The following is an 18,516-nucleotide window of genomic DNA, read 5'->3' on the forward strand; positions in this document are numbered from 1 at the left end:
TGTCCTTCTGCATTCCCATTAGCAACACAGGAGAGGTCCACACGCTCCACATCCCTGTTAGCACTGGTATTGCCAGCTTCCAAAAAAAAAAAAAAAATCATTCTAACAAGTGTATAGCAATATTTTAATTTGCATTTCCCTACTAACTAATGGTACTGTGTAGCTTTTCATGTGCCTATTTGCCATCCCTATTTATTCTCCATTGAAGCTTGTTCGGATATTTTGTCCTTTAAAAAAAAAAAAAGACTTGCTTTTTAGACTCAGAAAAATTGGGCAGAAAGTAGTGTCCCCATATACCTCCTGCCCCCACACATATTCACCACCGCCACCATCAAAGCACCTCACCAAAGTGGTACATTTGTTCAACTCATGAACCGACATTGACACATCATCACCCAAAGTCTACAGTTTATGTTAGAGTTCGTCCTTTGTGTTGTACGATCTATAGATTATGACGTGTATCCACCATTACAGAATCATACAGAATAGTTTCACTTCAGTCTTGAACAGGTTATTTTCTTATTTGTTGAGTTTTGAGAGTTCTTTGCATATTCTGCACACAAGCCCCCGGTTATGTGTTTTGCAACTATCTTTTCACAGTCTACAGCTGTTGCATCATTTTCTTTCAGTGGTTTTTAAAGAACAGAAATTTTATTTTATTTATTTTTAAAAGTTTTATTTAAGTAATCTCTACACCCAACGTACGGCTCAAATTCACAACCCCGAGATTAAGACTCATGCATGCTCTGCAGACTGAGCCAGCCAGGTGACCCAAAGAACAGAAACTGTAAATTTTGATGATGTCACTTTATCTTTTTTTTTTTTTTTTTTTTTTTAACTCATGGTTTGTGTTCTTGCTAGGAAATCTTTGCCCCACCGCAGGCCACAAATTTTTTCTTATGTTTTCTTTTAAAACTTTTATAGTTTTAGGCTTTACATTTAGGTCTATGATCCATTTCAAGTTAATTGCTTTATACGATGTGAAGTATGAATCAAGGTTCACTTTTTTTATATATGAATGTCTGACTGTCCCAGCATCATTTGATAAAAACTATCCTTTCTCGGGGCGCCTGGGTGGCACAGAGATTAAGCGTCTGCCTTCAGCTCAGGGCGTGATCCTGGCGTTATGGGATCGAGCCCCACATCAGGCTCTTCCGCTATGAGCCTGCTTCTTCCTCTCCCGCTCCCCCTGCTTGTGTCTCCCCTCTCACTGGCTGTCTCTATCTCTGTCGAATAAATAAATAAAATCTTTAAAAAACAAAAAAACAATCCTTTCTCCTTTGAATTACTTTGGCCACGTTGTTGAAAATCAATTGACCATGTATTTGCGCATCTATTTCTGGACTCTCTATTCTGTCCTATTAATCTCTATGCCTATCCATTTACCAGAACCATGCTGTCTTGATTATGGCAGCTTTCCCGTGACGTCCTGAAATCAGATGGTGTGAGTTCTTCACCTTCGTTGTTCTTTTTCAGAATGATTTAGCTATCCCATATATTTGCTCTTCTGTGTAAATTTTAGAAGCAGCTTGCTAAATTCTACAAAAAGCCTGCTAAGATTTGGCTTGGGGGGCACCTGGGTGGCGCAGTCATTAAGCGTCTGCCTTCGGCTCAGGGCGTGATCCCGGCGTTCTGGGATCGAGTCCCACATCACGCTCCTCCGCTATGAGCCTGCTTCTTCCTCTCCCACTCCCCCTGCTTATGTTCCCTCTCTCGCTGGCTGTCTCTCTCTGTCAAATACATAAATAAAATCTTTAAAAAAAAAAAGAAAAGATTTGGCTTGGGATTGTGTTGCATCCATAAATCAGTTTGGAAAAGCTGCTCTCTTAACAACAATAATGTGTTGTCTAGCCCATAAACACCGTATTTCTCCATTTATTTAGGCTTTAATTTCTCTCAGCAGTGTTTTGAAGTTTTTAATGTACCCGTCTTGCATTTTTTTCATTAACTTTATTCCTAAGCATCTTAAAAATTCCACTTCCAATTGTTTATTGCCACTATATAGAACTGACTTCTGCACATTAATCTTGAATCCTTATCTTTGGTAAATTAGTTATTAGTTTTAGTAGCTTTTTGGGTAGATTCCTAAGGATTTTTCTATGTATATTTATAGATCTTGCCATCCATGTCTGACTTTTAAAAAACTGATGATGACTAAATCTAAATATTCATTTTTATGGAACACCTACAGGCTTTCAAAAATCAAAAAATGTAATGTGTTAGGGGAGATGATATATGAAGATGTAAAAGGAGAAAAAATCTACTATCCTAAAACACAGTAACACTGCCCTAAAACAGCAATAAAAGTGATATCACAGGTAATACATGATAAGCTGCTTATTTATAACACAGATAACTGGTAACAGTTTAGAAGAAAGAGCAATAGGGGCGCCCGGATGGCTCAGTCGTTAAGCGTCTGCCTTCGGCTCAGGGCGTGATCCCGGCGTTATGAGATCGAGCCCCACATCAGGCTCCTCTGCTGGGAGCCTGCTTCTTCCTCTCCCACTCCCGCTGCTTGTGTTCCCTCTCTCGCTTGCTGTCTCTCTCTGTTAAATAAATAAAATCTTTAAAAAAAAAAAAAAAGAAGAAGAAGAAAGAGCAATAATTCAAAGGGTGCAAGTGAAGAAAAGCAGAGATACAATTTGAACAGTCTTCCAAAGTGTGGAAAGGTTCCGGGTAGGCAAAGAAGAAAGGCAACACACCCCAGGCAGATGGGAGAGAAGAAACAAATCAATGTACTAAGGTAGCAAACTAAATGACCCAGCTGGTGGCAGCAAGAAAACCTGTTTGAGAGGGAATACCTGAGAGAGCAGTGCAGATGGCTGGGAAGGTATGCCTGGGGCAGGCTGCAGAGCCCTGAAAGCAAACTGAGGACCTAGTTGGGCTTTCCTCTGTGAAGGTGTCTGAGAAGGTGGCAGGAGGACTATGAGGCCTTGGAAGTAAGAGTAAGAGGCCTGGTAATGCTGGGCAGAACTGTCTGCTGGGCAGGGGGCTCAGCCCAGAGACCCACAGGAAAACTGGAAAAGGTTAAGGGCCTATGGTGACAGGTAGTGAGAATGGCAAGGGACAACCAGAGATGGCCACAAAAGGGATTTTGACTGAATGAACAGTTCTTTGAGAATTTAAAATTCGGACCTTTGCAGAAATAATACATAAAGAAGGAAGATTCTAGATGGAACAGGGAAAATTTGCATCAACCATGGTGGGGGAGGGAGGAGAAAACAGAAAAGAGGTTAAATTTTTGGGCTCATTGGGCAGAATAAAGAATAAGCCTCTCATACAGATTTTGAGCCAGATATTTCATTCATGTACTTACTGAATGAATTGTAATGAGTGGCTACTATGTGCCAGGCACTGTTCTAAGTGCTGGGGATATGGCACCAAGTGCAGGAAACAAAATCTCCCTAACCATGCAGATAACACCATGAGGTTAAACTAGAGAAAACATTAGACTCCCTTCTAAAAGCTACCTTTCAAGTCATCAGAGATTTCCCCACAACCTTGAAATATCAGATCCTGTGAACATTTGCCACTTAGGATCCTCTTAACCAGACATTCAGGGCTCTTCACCACCGGCCCTAGCCTATCTTAATTCCGCTCTTATTTATCTAGTCACTGCTTCTCATCTTTTTCAGGTTCCTTTCCTTACACTGCCCTCTATGCTTGTAAAACCCGCCTACCTCCTTTCCATCAACCTAAATCCCACCCAATTTTAATACAGCACAGTGGCATCAGGAATCCAGGGCCCCTTACTTACCACTTACTAGCTGTAGGACCCTGGACACGTTACTTAACTTTGCTAAACTGGCTTTCCAATCTGTAAAGTGAAGACATTCACAGTACCTATCTCAGAGTTCTCTGCAACACTCTTTGTATATAAACACCCTTTGTATGTAAATTGCTTAGGCTAGTGTATACTCAGAGTATGAGCTTTTAATATTACTACTATGTCTCACCCCCTTCATAAACCATCTGTAGTCTTCCTAGTACAGTGATCTTTCCGTAGTGACCTGTACCACCCATTTGGTGACCAACCCCATTCTACCAAATGAAAGTACTTACATTATTGTCTTCTGCTATTTCACTTAGTAAATGTCTTAAAAACAGGACCTGTCTTACTTCGGCTTGTACTACAGACAGCAGTGGTCTCCATCAAATTTACCTGGAGTGCTCTACACATTCCTGGGGCCCCCAACTCTAGCCCAAGATTCTGACTCAACAAGTGTCCAGGAATCTATATTCTTAAGAACATCCCAGGGTGATTAATTCAGCAAGGTCTACACAACCTCTGCACAACAGTACCTAAGCCAGGGAAGAAGCAGGTAATGGCTGGGATTTCATTTTTCCTGATCTTCCCAAAGACTTCACATATTTGCACAGACCTCTGTTTTATCCTTAACCTGACTTTAGCTCTTCTGCTCTAAGTTGCCAACCAAGAACTGAGAGGAATAACAACTGGCTCTCACTGCTATTCAATTTTTTGTTCAGATACTCACACATTTAAAATGTGATGACAAAAGAGAATGGAAGTTCTCTGTGAAAATTCATATGATACAGAGCAAAGGGTAAAATCTCCCATTAACTCCAACCCCAATTCAACTTATTCTCAAACCAGTTGGATGTGTATCTTTCCAAATGGTCCTTCCTCTGTGCATTGTATGCATATGTATGTGGCGGGGTGTTTTACAACACATAAAGAGGCTTGGACCACAAAATGTATTCTGCAACTGGCTCTTAACAAGTTATCTTGGGAGGTCTTCTCAGGTTTACCTCATTCTTCTGCAGCAGGCCATGTTAAGCACACTATAATTTATTAACCATTCACAGTTATTGTGGTTATAACCCATCGTTTTGTTTTTATAAACAATACTTTGTACACATGTGCAAATGCTTTACTGGCTAGATTGCTAGATGTGTAATCGTTGCCTCACATTTTAAATGTTAGTACGACAGAAACTATGAGATAACGTGTGTTGCTTTAAGCTTAAAAAAAAGTTAATAGATCCAACAGCCTTCAAAAGGTTGCTTCCATTTACATTTTCTTGAACAGTCTATGAGTGCCAATTTCTCCATAACTTAAAACACTGAAAATAATCTTTTACATTTTTGCTAATCTGATGGATAAAAATGGTATTTCATCATTTTACTCTCGAAGCTGAGCACACCTGTTTACTATTTCTACTTGTGATGAACAGTAGCAAGTTAATTACGTGTGTGCTCACGATGGGTCGAGCACCAGCCCCGGGCTTCCTGCCGCACAGGCACTACCTCTCACCCAGGCACTACCTCTGACCTCTCAACACCTTCACCGCCCAGATACTGTTCTTCTTCCCCCTTTTCTAAGATAATGAATAAAAAAGACAGTATCCTGCCAACAATCATGAAGCTGCCTTTTTAAAGATTTTATTTATTTATTCATTTAATTTGAGAGACAGAGAAAGAGAGAGTATGTGTGTGTGCTGAGGGAGGGGCAGAGAGAGAATCTCAGGCAGATTCCAAGCTGAGTGCAGAGCCCCCACTTGGGGATCAATCTCAGGACCTTGAGACCATGACCTGACCAAAATCAAGAGTAGGCCACCCAACCTACTGAGCCACCCAGGTGCCCCCTGAAGCTGCCTTTTAAATACAGGTAATCCTATCCCACAGCCCAAGATCTTCACCACCATGCTAAAAAACACCAACTTAAAACATTTGTCCGGTTTACTTTACTGAGTTGTGTCTATCTTTTTCTTATTGATATAGGAACTCTTATAGATGGTTACCGTGCCTTTGATAAATTTGCCCATAAAACTCTGAGGTGGTGCCTTTTTGGGAGTAAATCTTTAACTAGATTTTTTAGTTCTTCAAAAACTCCTTAGGAATTTAATTATTCAGATTTTCTACTGAAATATGGTACTTTGTTTTGCCTTAAAACTATGCTTTATCTAGGCTTTTGACCATAGTCTTAAAAACTGTTAGTAGCACTCTCGATCTTTATACCTCACCTCCTACTCCATATGTCCACCTATGCTGGTAGGAGAGGGAGTTTCTAGAACTCCTGGAGGGCTCAGCTGATGAAGCGTCTGCCTTTCCCTCAGGTCATGATCCCGGGGTCCTGGGATCCAGCCCTACATCGGGCTCCCTGCTCGGTGGGGAGCCTGCTTCTCCCTTTCCCTCTGCCGCTCCCCCTGCTTGTGCTCTCTCTCTCTCTTGCTCTCCCTCTCTCAAATAAATAAATAATCTTAAAAAAAAAAAAAAAGGGAAGAGTTTCTGTCCCTGCCCCTCCATGGAAAGAAATACCGAGGGTGAGGAGTTCTGCTCTCGCATCCCCACCCTTAACTCGCTCCAGCTGCTGAACTGGCCAAAGCCTGAGCCGGCCCGCGAACATGTCTCACAGGGGGTCTGACTGCTCTGGTAGGCAGGCACAACGGCACTCTCGCTTCTTCCCACCCTGCCCCTACATGGAGAGGCAAACCAGACTACTCATGATGGGTCTGACCATCCTTTGCTCCAGCTTCTCTCCACCTTCAGCTGAATAGGCGAGGTCAGGTTGGATCTGCCCATAAATTAGACGTGGAAAAGTAGAAAGTCTCACTTAGGCTTTAAGGGTAATCTGTACTTCTCCAACTTAATTTACCAGGGAGTAGCATCACACTGGAGGTGCTTGTCCAGTCATTAGTAGAATGGGGCTAGATTTCTCCTTTGGCTATTATTATTATTGGTACGTAACTTCCTTGATAAGAAGCTCTCAAGGTGAAAAGGGGTGACTGATAGAATTTAGACACCAAAATTCTACCCTAAAACCCTTACCATTATATCTTCTATTATTTTCTTGTTCAGACTTACAGGTTCTAACTAAATGATCTTTCTTTTTTATTTATTTTTAATGATCTTTCAATTGGGTTTATTTTATTCTTTAAATGAACTTTAATAGATTGTAAAAGAATTATGAAATGTATGACCATTGTATAAAACCGAAGTATAGGTATACAAAAAAAAGTGAATAACTTCTCCCCCACCCCATCCCCAGTATATCACAATTATTTAGTGTATGTTGCTTCTTTATGCTCAAATATATATATACACAAGTGTAGGGTTTTCCCTCAACTTTTAGAAAAATGGAATACTATAGCCAATGCTATGAATCTTTTCACTAATTTAACAAAATAAGGACATCCCTCAGGTCAATACACAGATCCAACTCATTCTTTAATTGATGCATATTTCATAGAATAAATGTACCGTATTATGGGGCTCAACAACTCCCCTAATGATGTACACTGTTTCCCTTTTTTGCCACTACTTACATGCCTTGTACATACGCACTTATGTACGGCCACCTTTATTTCTGGAGGCCAATCCCAAGAATGACACTGCTGTATTAGAAGGTATGCACATTTTATTTTAATGCAGCAACACTTGCTTTAATTAATTATTTATTTTTAAGTAGGCTCCATGCCCAAGCCCAATGTGGAACTTGAACTCATGACCCTGAGATCAAGAGTCACATTCTCTACCAACTGAGCCAGCCAGGCACCCCAAGGTATGTGCATTAATTTTAAGGGATGCTGATTTACTTTCCAAATAGGCTGTAGCAATTCACACTCCTACCAGCAGTTAAGTGTTCATTTCCTCATATCATCAACAACACTAGAAGCAGTTAACTTAATTTTTATAAATTTGAAAGGAAAAAAACAAATCACAAGGTCAATTCTCATTCCCTGAACTACCTATGAGGTTGAGCATCTTTTCCTATTTATAGAGCACTCTCATTCGCTACTATGAACTGGCTATTTATACTTTGTCCATCTTTCTTTCTCTTTTTTAAAGATTTTATTTATTTATTTGACAGAGAGAGAGAGAAAGCAAGCACAAATAGGCAGAGGCAGGCAGAGGGAGAAGGAGGCTCCCTGCTTAGTAGAGAGCCCAACCTGGGGCTTGATCCCAGGACCCTGGGATCATGACCTGAGCCGAAGGCAGACACTTAACCAACTGAGCCACCCAGGTGCCCCACTTTATCCATTTTTCTATCACACTAAGTAAATTAACCTGTCATGTTTTGAAAATATTTCCCTTGGCCTATCATTTGTCTTTTGACTTTGTCCATAGCATTATCTTTTCACAGAGAATGTTTTATTTGTATGTAATATAATCTGTCAATCTTTTCCTTACTTGACTCTGGATTTAACGATTGGTTTTAAGACTACCTTCTCCTCTGCTCACCCCCACTGCCTGAGTACAAATTTCCTAGTCAATTTTCTTCTATTATTGCTTGTGAGACTTTTCTTGACATTTAAATATTTTATCTAGAATTGATTTTCATATACTAAGTGAATTAGCAGGCTCTAAATTTTTCTGCCAGATGGACAGCCAATTATGTCATACAATTTTTTTTCCTAGTGAAAAAAATACACTTAGATCTGCTTTGGAACATTCTATGTGGTTCCACCAATCTCTCTGGCTAGAACTATACCAATTCCAGTATATTTATTCTATTCTGGTAGGGCAATTGTTCCCCTCTGTTTCTTGACACATTCTTTCTCCTCATAATTTTTTGTTACATTTGTATATATTTATTTTTAGGCTCTGGCGACAAACAGTATTCCAATCCCGGCCCTGCCTTTACCATCTATATCACTTTGGGCCAGTCATTTATCATATCTGGGCCTCAGTTTTCTCACCCACCCTTAAATTATGATATGTAGCAATTTCTCCTAATCAACTGACTTCCCTTAACTTAAAAAATTTGTTTTCTTAATACGTGGTCCATTTTAGTAAATTGAGTTATCTTTTTAAAAAGTGCATTATTTTTACAACATAAATCTTATATATTCCTAAGCATACTCTCAGGTACTTATACTGGCACAATCTATAATAATTGCACATTTGTAGACATTGCTCCATTACCTTCTGTCATCAAATGTGGTACGCCTAATTTCTCCTCTTCAAGAGGACTCAACTGTTTTGCCTGGCTGCCCAAGATTCTTTCTTCACCCTTAAAACTGAGAAACCAGTGTCAATTGTTTTGTGTCCATTTTTCTTGCAAGATGGTTTAAACGCATTACTTCAAACCTGTATTTCCGTAAAGTCTTTAATTACATATTTGAGCTTTTTTGTTTCATTCCTTTGGTCTTCTTCTTCTTCAGGGACACCAATTATACCTAAATTATATCTTCTTCATTTTCTGTATCTAACACATTCAACTGCTTATTTCCATTTCATTCTCTCAACCTGTCTTTCTTACCCTTCACTGAGTTTTCAGCAGTTTGTGCATGTGGCTTTTAATCCTGTGATAACTTTTGTTTTCTCTTCCACTATTTTCCTGGGCTCTACCTGCTGATACTCCATTTTTCTCCTGTCACTGTGCCTTACTTTACCTGATCTTCTGTATCTCTGCTTGGAGTTCTTTATTTTCTTAAGTTCTTTGAATTAATAGTGGCAGGACTGGCCATTAATTTTCATCTGAGGTAAAAAGCATTTTTCTAGTGTGGGTACTTTACCTGCCACTTGTTTCCCATATTTTCCTCTCTCCTATAGTATCTTTCTACAGCTGTTGTGCTGGTTCCTTTTGACTGAGGCAAGTTCTTCCTATGTCCTCTGAAGGAGGCCCTTATGGGAGAAGCCAGGGCCATGTTCCAAGTTAACAGAAACACACCAAGCTTTTGCATTTCCCCAGCCAACAGGGATGAGAAACTGTCAAGCTGCTCACAATTCAACCTCTCTTCCACCCTGCCTTATCTACTGCTTCTAGAGAAGATGGCACATCTATGTGTCTCCTTGTACAGCTCAGCTCCCTTCTTATCCAAGGTGTCAAATGGAGAAGCACCTGCCGCCAGCCTGTGCACTCTCTTCTCACTGTCCCAAACAAAGGACTGTTGATTTTGCCTGTCGAAATCCTATTCTGGAGAACTGTATGAGCTTGAAATCTGAGGCCAAAGATCTCCTTTCTTAGCATCTTCCTATACCCATGGGATCTTCATTATCCTTCTGTCCTTCCTCACTTACTATTGGGAGCATAAGGAAAAATTATCTGATTTCAAACATCTTAGTGTCAACATTTAGGTTACCCTTGTCCCTTTTTCTCCATATCTCCCTGCCCTATCAAACTTTTATCTTCCATTTCCACTGCCTTTCTGCAACCATTGCTTTACAATGCTTTTACCCCAACATGTGAGGAAAAAAATGCCCCTAAAAAGAAAAGGCTGTAAAGATCATTTTTTACTTATTTTAAAACTGTGGATGTTACTGTGTCAGATGTCTCCTAACATGCATATATGCAGGGCGCCTGGGTGGCACAGTCAGTTGAGCATCCTACTTTGGTTTCGGCTCAGGCTGTGGTCTCAGGGTCATGGGATAGGGCCCCAAGTCAGGTTCCACACTCGGTGCGGAGTCTGAGATTCTCTCTCCCTATGCCCCTGCCCCCACCGCATGCAGTCTCTCTCTTTCAAATAAATAAATAAATCTTTAAACAAGCAAATATCCAATATAAAATATTTATGAAGACATGACCACATCTTCACTTTCAAATGCTTTTATGAGTAACAATATAAGTTATTATTCACATTGCACACACCTTACATTTTAAAAAAATTTAAAAGGTACCATGTCTATCTTGTTATTAGACAGTCCTTGAGGGAGGAACCTGTGTATTCCACTTTATTACACACAGTGCTAGTACCAGAACATGAAGGTGAATGTGTATGTATATATGTTTTTCTTTTCTTTTCTTTTCTTTTAAGCAGACTCCACACCCAGCATAGAGCCCAATGCGGGGCTAGATTGCAAAACCCTCAGATCAAGACCTGAGCTGGTATCAAGAGTCAGATGCTCAACCAATTGAGCCACCCAGGCACCCCTGTATATATGTAATTTTTTTATAAGTCCCCAAGTTGTGCAAATCAATATACCACTCCAGTCAGCGGAAAATTTTCTATGATTGTTAATATAACCAAAATTAGCAAAGCAAAATCTTGAGAGAATAAACGAGCTTTTCTTAATCTTTTCCATTTGTCCTCCCTTCAAGCCTGTTCCTGACTGATTATTGTTGATCAATGTCTGCAGAGAAGTCCTGCCTTGTCAAACTTTGAGATGAATTCTGGCATAGTACCCCTTCAGCTCCTGGCTCAGAGGCTAACCAATCAGCTCTGGCATCCTGGCCTCAGGCAAGCCAGACTACCTACAGAACACAGATTCATTCGTTGTTCAAATCATAGCATCTCCAGTAAGTCTGTATGAACCAGGTTAGGACAAAAAGTAATAAAGCACCAGCACTTTTATCCAGTGGTCCCATGGAGGAATTAGTCCTCTCACTGTCCAGAAAAAAGAAAGGAGGATGTTAAAACCAGAAGAGTTTTATAGTTTAAATCCCCCTGCTGCCAGTCTTGCCAGGGATTGATGGAGCACTGCAAAATTCTCAGTATCTATCACAAACCCTTAGGTGTACTAAAACAACTGTCTTGTTGCCAATTTCACATCTGCTAACAAAGGCTACAGAAGGTTACTTAGTATCATCATAGTGCCCAAAACACATAAGTATGTGTCCAATACATATTTGTTGAATTAAATCAAGAGATTCCTAAAGGGCTGCCACAAATACTTATTCCCTCATTCTACGAATAAGGAAACTGAGGCACAGACGTTAACTTACCCAAGGCCACACAACACTGAGAAGAGGCAGGACTGAGATCTCAACACAAAGTACCCCAAAGGGGCTATCTGGTAATAGAGCTTTTTGCATGAGATGGAAGAGAAGAATCAATGTTCAGGTGCACGTAGATGCAAAAAAGATAGGATTTCTGCCTCTGGTCAGCAGGTGCCAAGGTAATCCCAGGGTAATGTTCTTAGAGTGCCATCTGTACTACCTGTTTCTGAATCAGCTAAGTGTCTGTTAACTTCAGGGGTGGAGCCCAGGAATGTGCAAATCCCTCAGGGGAGTCTCAGACACACACTAAGATTTAGAGAACCACCACTTCAACACCAGTGCTGCTGTACCCCCAGCAGAGACCACGAGAAGAGAAGATGAAACACAATTGCTGATCATGGGACTTCTTATTCCAGGTGTAGTTGATAGAATTCAGTTCTTTACTCTGAAACAATTCCCCAATTTATTCAGATGATGGAACACTTGAAAGTCAAGTTGTTCTTGAAATGCAAATAAATTTAATTCTGCTTAACTACAAATACAAATAATTTTACTATAGGAAAAACATGGTTACATTACCACAAAAACTTGAGAACTCATAATCATGTATTCTTACAGCAGTGTCTCCAGAGTAAAAAAGATGAACATTTCTGGACTTTTTCACCAATGTTAAAAGCTGCGTCCATTTATTTTGCCCTCTGCTGGCAATCATTATCGACAGCAAGCAGGAAAGAAAGATCTGGAAATTCCAATCAGTAACTTTTAAATTCACATTACTGTAATCAAACATCTTTTTAAAAAAAGATTTTATTTATTTATTTGACAGAGAGAGAGAGCGAGAGAGGGAACACAAGCAGGGGGAGTGGGAGAGGGAGAAGCAGGCTTCCCGCTGAGCAGGGAGCCCAATGCGGGGCTGATCCCAGGACCCTGGCTGGGATCATGAACTGAGCCGAAGGCAGACGCTTAATGACTGAGCCACCCAGGCACCCCTATAATTAAACATCTTGAAATGCTATTTACCCTCATCACTACTTTAAAATTATAGTAATAATTACACTGGATGGTGTAACTTAATGCATTAATTAATTAATTAATTAATTTTTATTTTTTTTAAAGATTTTATTTATTTATTCGACAGAGATAGAGACAGCCAGCGAGAGAGGAAACACAAGCAAGGGGAGTGGGAGAGGAAGAAGCAGGCTCACAGCGGAAGAGCCCGATGTGGGGCTCGATCCCATAACGCCGCGATCACGCCCTGAGCCGAAGGCAGACGCTTAACCGCTGTGCCACCCAGGAGCCCCTAATGCATTAATTTAAAAGTACAGGGGTGCCTGGGTGGTTCAGTCAGTTAAGTGTCTGACTCTTGGTTTTGGCTCAGGTCATGATCTCAGGATCTTGAGATCCAGCCCCATGATGGGCTCTGCACTCATCAGGGAGTCTGCTTGAGACTCTCACTCCCCCTCTGCCCCCTCCCCCCCCAAAAAATACATATTACTATAGCTCCACTTTTTAAAAAATGTTTTTGAAACTGTAATTCAATATAACCAATTTCCTTCTTAATCCTATGTATTTTATGCATTTGAAAACATAATTATGAAAAGAGGTCTATTGGCTTCAGATTGCAGAAAGTGTCCATGGCATGCATGTACACACACACACACACACACACACACACACACACATGTTAAGAACCCTGACCTAGATAGGTTGGTGCACAAAAATAGTTTTAAGATACCGTGTCGCCTACATCATGCAAGTTAAGATAGAGGTAACTGCTTACGGTAGATTACTGGGATTATTAGTTTACGTTTCACTACAAAGACCCATACTTCCTGTGTGCCTGGCACAAAGGAGTTCCATTAGGTTACTAAATAAAAGGGCAAACATTGGAGTAGAGTTTCTTTAAGTGAGGTTTGACCTGAATTACTTCACTGATTCCACCAGCAGTCTAACTGTGGCTCAGTTACACCTTTCTTAGAAATGGGGCTGCTACTGCTTACCCAAATTGACTCTGGAGGACCTTGCAAGAAAAAAGGGGCCATCGATTTGCATAAAAAATCTCAAACCCTTTGAAAGGTATATTTTACTTTTTTTTTAAGCATATATTCTTAAATAATAGTTCTAGTAGTCTCAATTTTACTAACACACAGTTTCCACATCAGGACCCTGAATTCCATTCCGTTCTGCTGTTGACTATGGGGCATGAGGAAGAGCAAGCCATTATACAAAATAAAACTATGTCTCGCTCAGGACTCTGCTTTCTGTGGACAGTGGGTGGACTTCAATGTCAGTGTGTAGTCAATGGAATTCGTGTGTAAATTGTTGTGTGTTATGTCTGGGCAATAAGAGTCTGTCATTTTCATCAATTTCTCAAAGGGAATTCCACAGGGGTGCCTGGGTAGCTCAGATGGTTACATGTCTGCCTTCCACTCAGGTCATGATTCCTGGGTCCTGGGATGGAGCCCCGTGTCTGGCTCCCTGCTCAGTGGGGAGTCTGCCTGTTCCTCTCCCTCCTCCACCCCAGCTCATGTGCTGAAGCTCGCTCTCTCTCTCTCTCTCTCAAATAAATAAATAAATAAATAAATAAAATCTTTTAAAAAGGCGGGGGGGGGGGGGGGCGGGGTGTCCAGAAAAGTTGAAGCCTAGAGAAATGCTTCTGGAAAACTGTAAACAAACTTACAATGTACAAGTGTTTTCTGACAGGACTTTTATGTGTAAAAAAGAATTCTTTTCCTACAACACACTGTGGGTCAGAAATAGGAAGATTAACCTGTGCAACACCGCACAGCTAGTCAGCAGACGAGACAGAACCAAACTCCACCTGGCTTTTCCCCCTGCACCACACTATCACAAGTCCGCACAGTTTCATTCTTCTTAAGTCATGGTGTTCGTGGTGTCCAGCAGGAGTATAAGGGTTTAAACACCACTAGCCAAACTCTCCGTTGCTCTGATCACTCTCACAGTGTTCAATACAGTTAAGTGGGAGAGATTAAGGGATAAAGGAAAGAAAATTCTTCCCACTGACATACTCAACAACCTTCAAAAATAAATTCATGCTGCAATGTCAGCTTAAAAGCTTTCTCCTACTGCCTGTGCTTCTACGAAAGATCCTCAAATTGTCAATGTCCAGAAAGACTTAACTACTCAAGGTTACACTTCTGTATCACCATCAAAGAAGCCAAGAAAAGATAAGGAAAGTGTCATCCTTCTCTATTCAGAAAACAGTGGGAGGATCACGGTCACAGACCAAAATTTCCAAAAAGAGACCGCTTTGAAGAGGACAGATATAAAGCAGCAACAGCAGTGACACTCCTGACAGACGGGCTGGGGGGGTCTATGAATGGTACCCGGAGGGTGGGAACAGGAGGCGGCGAAGCCTGCACAGTAAACAGCCCTAAGCCCTAACAAATCTAGTGTAGCCAAGAGTGTATGACCACCAGCTGAGGCACCAGCATCTTTCTTCACAGCCATCCCTCTCTCTTCCCCTGTCCGCCCCCCAGTTGAAGCAATGCGGCAGGGAGAGGACTGGCGCGATAAATGGCGTAGCTTTGGGGTGTAAAGTCGAATTTGAGTGCCATCCCCCCCCCCGAAATAGCTGTCTGACTCGGGCAAGTCACAACACGGTGCCTCAGTTTCCCCACGAGTAAAATGGGGGGTAATTACGGTCCTGACTACATAAGAATGATGGCAGGATTAAATGAGACAACGAGTGCGAAAGCTCCTGCACACGGCCAGACACAGAGGAACCGCTCTCGGGGCACTAAGGCAAGTCCGCAGCAGGGTCCTGGGGTCTGGGCTCCGGCCCGGAAAGGGTGCTCCCGGGGCCCGCTCCCCGCCAGCTGGGTTCCGAGCCCCTGCCCGGCCCACCTTGTTGTTGTACTCCTCCACGAAGCTGCCCAGCGCCAGGCGAAAGCGCTTGTCGGGCCGCACGCTCCAGTTCATGGCGTAGACGGTCCAAGGCGCTTCATACTTGTAGATCTCCTTCCGCTTGCCGTGCAGGGACATGGTGGCGGCAGCGGGGCCGCAGTGCGGGCCCGGACGACAGCGAGCTGCTGCGGGCCGGGCGCGAGTCAGGCGGGGAGCCGGGCCTGAGACTGAGGGGTCCGAAGGGAGGCGGGGCGGGGGCGGGGGCGGGCTGGGACGGCCTAGCCCGGAAGCGGGGCCGCGGCGACAGACAACGACTGCCGGGCCCGACCCCCAGTTTCAAACCTGCTTCGGCTTGGACAACAGCCACCTTCCGTTTGAAGCCCCGCCCCGCCCTTTCGAAACGGAAGTCACGCGACCCCCGTAGCGGCGCCGGCCGTTGGCTGCCTGACATGTCCTTTCGAAAGGTTCCTTCTCCTTATTGGCTAGTGCAACCGTAGCTTCTGAAGCCCTTCGCTATTGGCTTAAATGTTTGTCATTCCAATGACTTGCCCGGCCCAATTTCAGGGGGCAGGCACTTTCTCAGCCTCACAGGTGATTGGCTGACAAAGATGTCAGTCAGAGAGATAACGGCGCAGTGCGGGTGAATGGGAGCGTGGGTGGCCTAGAGGCTAGTTAGCTAGCTGCGGCGGCAGGCCTCCAAGTTCTAGGCCAAGTCTCTGAGAGTGAACCCTCTGTGTGACCTGCTCTGACTTCCTCTCTGCAGCTGCCATTCTGAGCGGCTTCTCCCCGCTGTGCAGTATAAATTTACATGCTGCCTTACCCAAGGGCCAGCGGCCTGGCAGCCTGGCCCTGGCCAAACGGGAATCACCTTCATTTCCTCCTGGGGCCCGCACCCCTGTATACCGGGGAGCTGCTCTCCCAGTCCCCCCAACGGCAGGCGGAGAACACGCCTTTGCAGATCGACCCACCTTTAGTCAGGCCTTCCCGCGCTTTCCTGGACATTCTAGAAATGCTCGGAATTTCAAGGTTGGTTTTCAGTTAAGTCGGCGACACTACTTGCTTGGCCCTAAATTTTTGTCGGTTCCCGTTCATTCCATCCCTTTCCATCCCTTTCCCCGCAGCGGAGCCCAAGGAAACAGCTAATCAAGCCCTAAACATCTGTGTCCTCAGTTTGAAATGGAGAAGGGTCTGAATCTAGGTACCATCTCTTTATAATTTAAATGGTTTCCTATGCTTTGCTTTCAACACAATTAAATGGAACTGCTAGATGATATCATTAAATACCGTTTTAAGTATCGTGGATTGTTGAACAACTCAGGAAGAATTAAGTGACTGCTGTATATATCAAACCCCTTCGTGTGCCATCTGCTTACTTATTTGAACATGTTTTCTCTGCTTAAGTTTTTTAAAAAGGAAAGAAAAATAGGTATAAAAGGGCTGCTGAACCTTGTCTCGTTCTAATAAAAAGTGATACTCATCCACACACATGAGCTAATAAGAGGAAAATACCCTCCTTTATACATGCATTTCCAATAAAATTTTAATTTCTGTAAAAATTTGAAATACATTTGGGGCTCCTGGCTGGCTCAGTTGGTAGAGCAACCATCTCTTGATGTTGGAGTCATTGTGTTCAAGCCCCAGGTTGGGTGTAGAGATTACTTAAATAAATCTTAAAAAAAATAATAATTTACAAAAATTTGAAACATATCTCTGTTGTTTTGAACAACTCTGTACTAATAAGTGTAATCCTTAAAGCCTTGGTAAGGTTACAAAAATTTAATTTAAAAAATATATGCATATATACACACACACATATATATATATTTGTTGCCAACAGTTATGATCAGATTATCAATAATAGACCTTAAATCTGGGAATAAACTGCATGTAGCATAAACTGTGGTGGGAATAGAATGGAATTACGAGAAGAGAAAAAGGAATAATGTTATAGAAGAGCTTATTCTCGTGTTTTTATTTTTTATTTTTTTAAAGATTTTATTTATTTGAGAGAGAGAGAGAGAGCATGAGCAGGGGGAGGGGCGGAGGGAGAAGGAGAGGGAGAAACAGATTACCTGCTGCGCAGGGAGCCCAACATGGGGCTGAATCCCAGGACCCTGAGACCCTGACCTGAGCCGAAGGCAGCCACTAACCAACTGAGCCACCCAGGCACCCCTATTCTTGTAATGTGGTATATATATATATATTACATTGTGTATGTGCGTATATATATGTATACATACACAATGTAATATTACTCAGCCATCAAAAAGGATGAAATCTTACCATTTACAACAACGTGGATATAACTGGAGTGTATTACGGTAAGCGAAATAAGTCAACCAGAGAAAAACAATTATCAAATGGTTTCACTCACACATGGAATTTAAGAAAGAAAGCAGATCATAGGGGAAGGGAGCGAAAAATAAAATAAGATGAAATCAGAGAGGGAGACAAACCATAAAAGACTCTTAACTATAGGAAACAAACAGGATTGCTGGAGGGGAGGTGGGTGGGGGGATGGGGTAACTGGATGATGGGCATTAAGGAGGGCACGTGATCTAATGAGCACTGGGTATTATATGCAACAGATGAATAACTGAACTCTACATCTGAAACTAATGATACACTATATGTTAACTGATTGAATTTAAATGAAATAAGTTTAAAAAAAGAAAATGAATGATGTTAGGGGTGTTTGGCTGTCTCAGTTGGTAGACATGTGACTCTTGATCTTAGGGTTATGAGTTCAAGGCCCACATTGGGCATGGATCCTACTTTAAAAAAAAATGAATGATGTTGGCTCTCAAATCACTATGGTACTTGGATCTAAGTGAATCAATATAAATGAAGCAATTTATAAAGTATCAATATTCACAATACACTGGAAATTACATGCTTGCAACTATTTAAACTTGTCAATGAAATACTTCATATGCTAACTTAAAAATGTGTATGTGGGGGCGCCTGGGTGGCACAGCGGTTAAGCGTCTGCCTTCGGCTCAGGGTGTGATCCCGGCGTTATGGGATCG

The 18,516-nt window shown here is 42.0% G+C and overlaps 1 protein-coding gene across 2 annotated transcripts in view; it reads right to left on the reverse strand.

The window, feature by feature from the left end:
* Positions 1-15,863, reverse strand: part of DCAF7 (DDB1 and CUL4 associated factor 7) — a 29,986-nt gene extending 14,123 nt beyond the window's left edge. For both annotated transcript variants that reach the window (XR_003319981.4, XM_026512505.4), the window contains exon 1: positions 15,488-15,863. Coding sequence is in view for 1 of the 2 variants with exons in the window: in XM_026512505.4 (XP_026368290.1) it covers positions 15,488-15,625 (138 nt within the window). In the remaining variant the exon portion in view is untranslated. The remainder of the gene's footprint in view (positions 1-15,487) is intronic.
* Positions 15,864-18,516: the final 2,653 nt, after the last annotated feature.

Source organism: Ursus arctos, unplaced genomic scaffold, assembly GCF_023065955.2.
Source record: "Ursus arctos isolate Adak ecotype North America unplaced genomic scaffold, UrsArc2.0 scaffold_24, whole genome shotgun sequence".
In the NCBI taxonomy this organism is placed as follows: Eukaryota; Metazoa; Chordata; class Mammalia; order Carnivora; family Ursidae; genus Ursus; species Ursus arctos.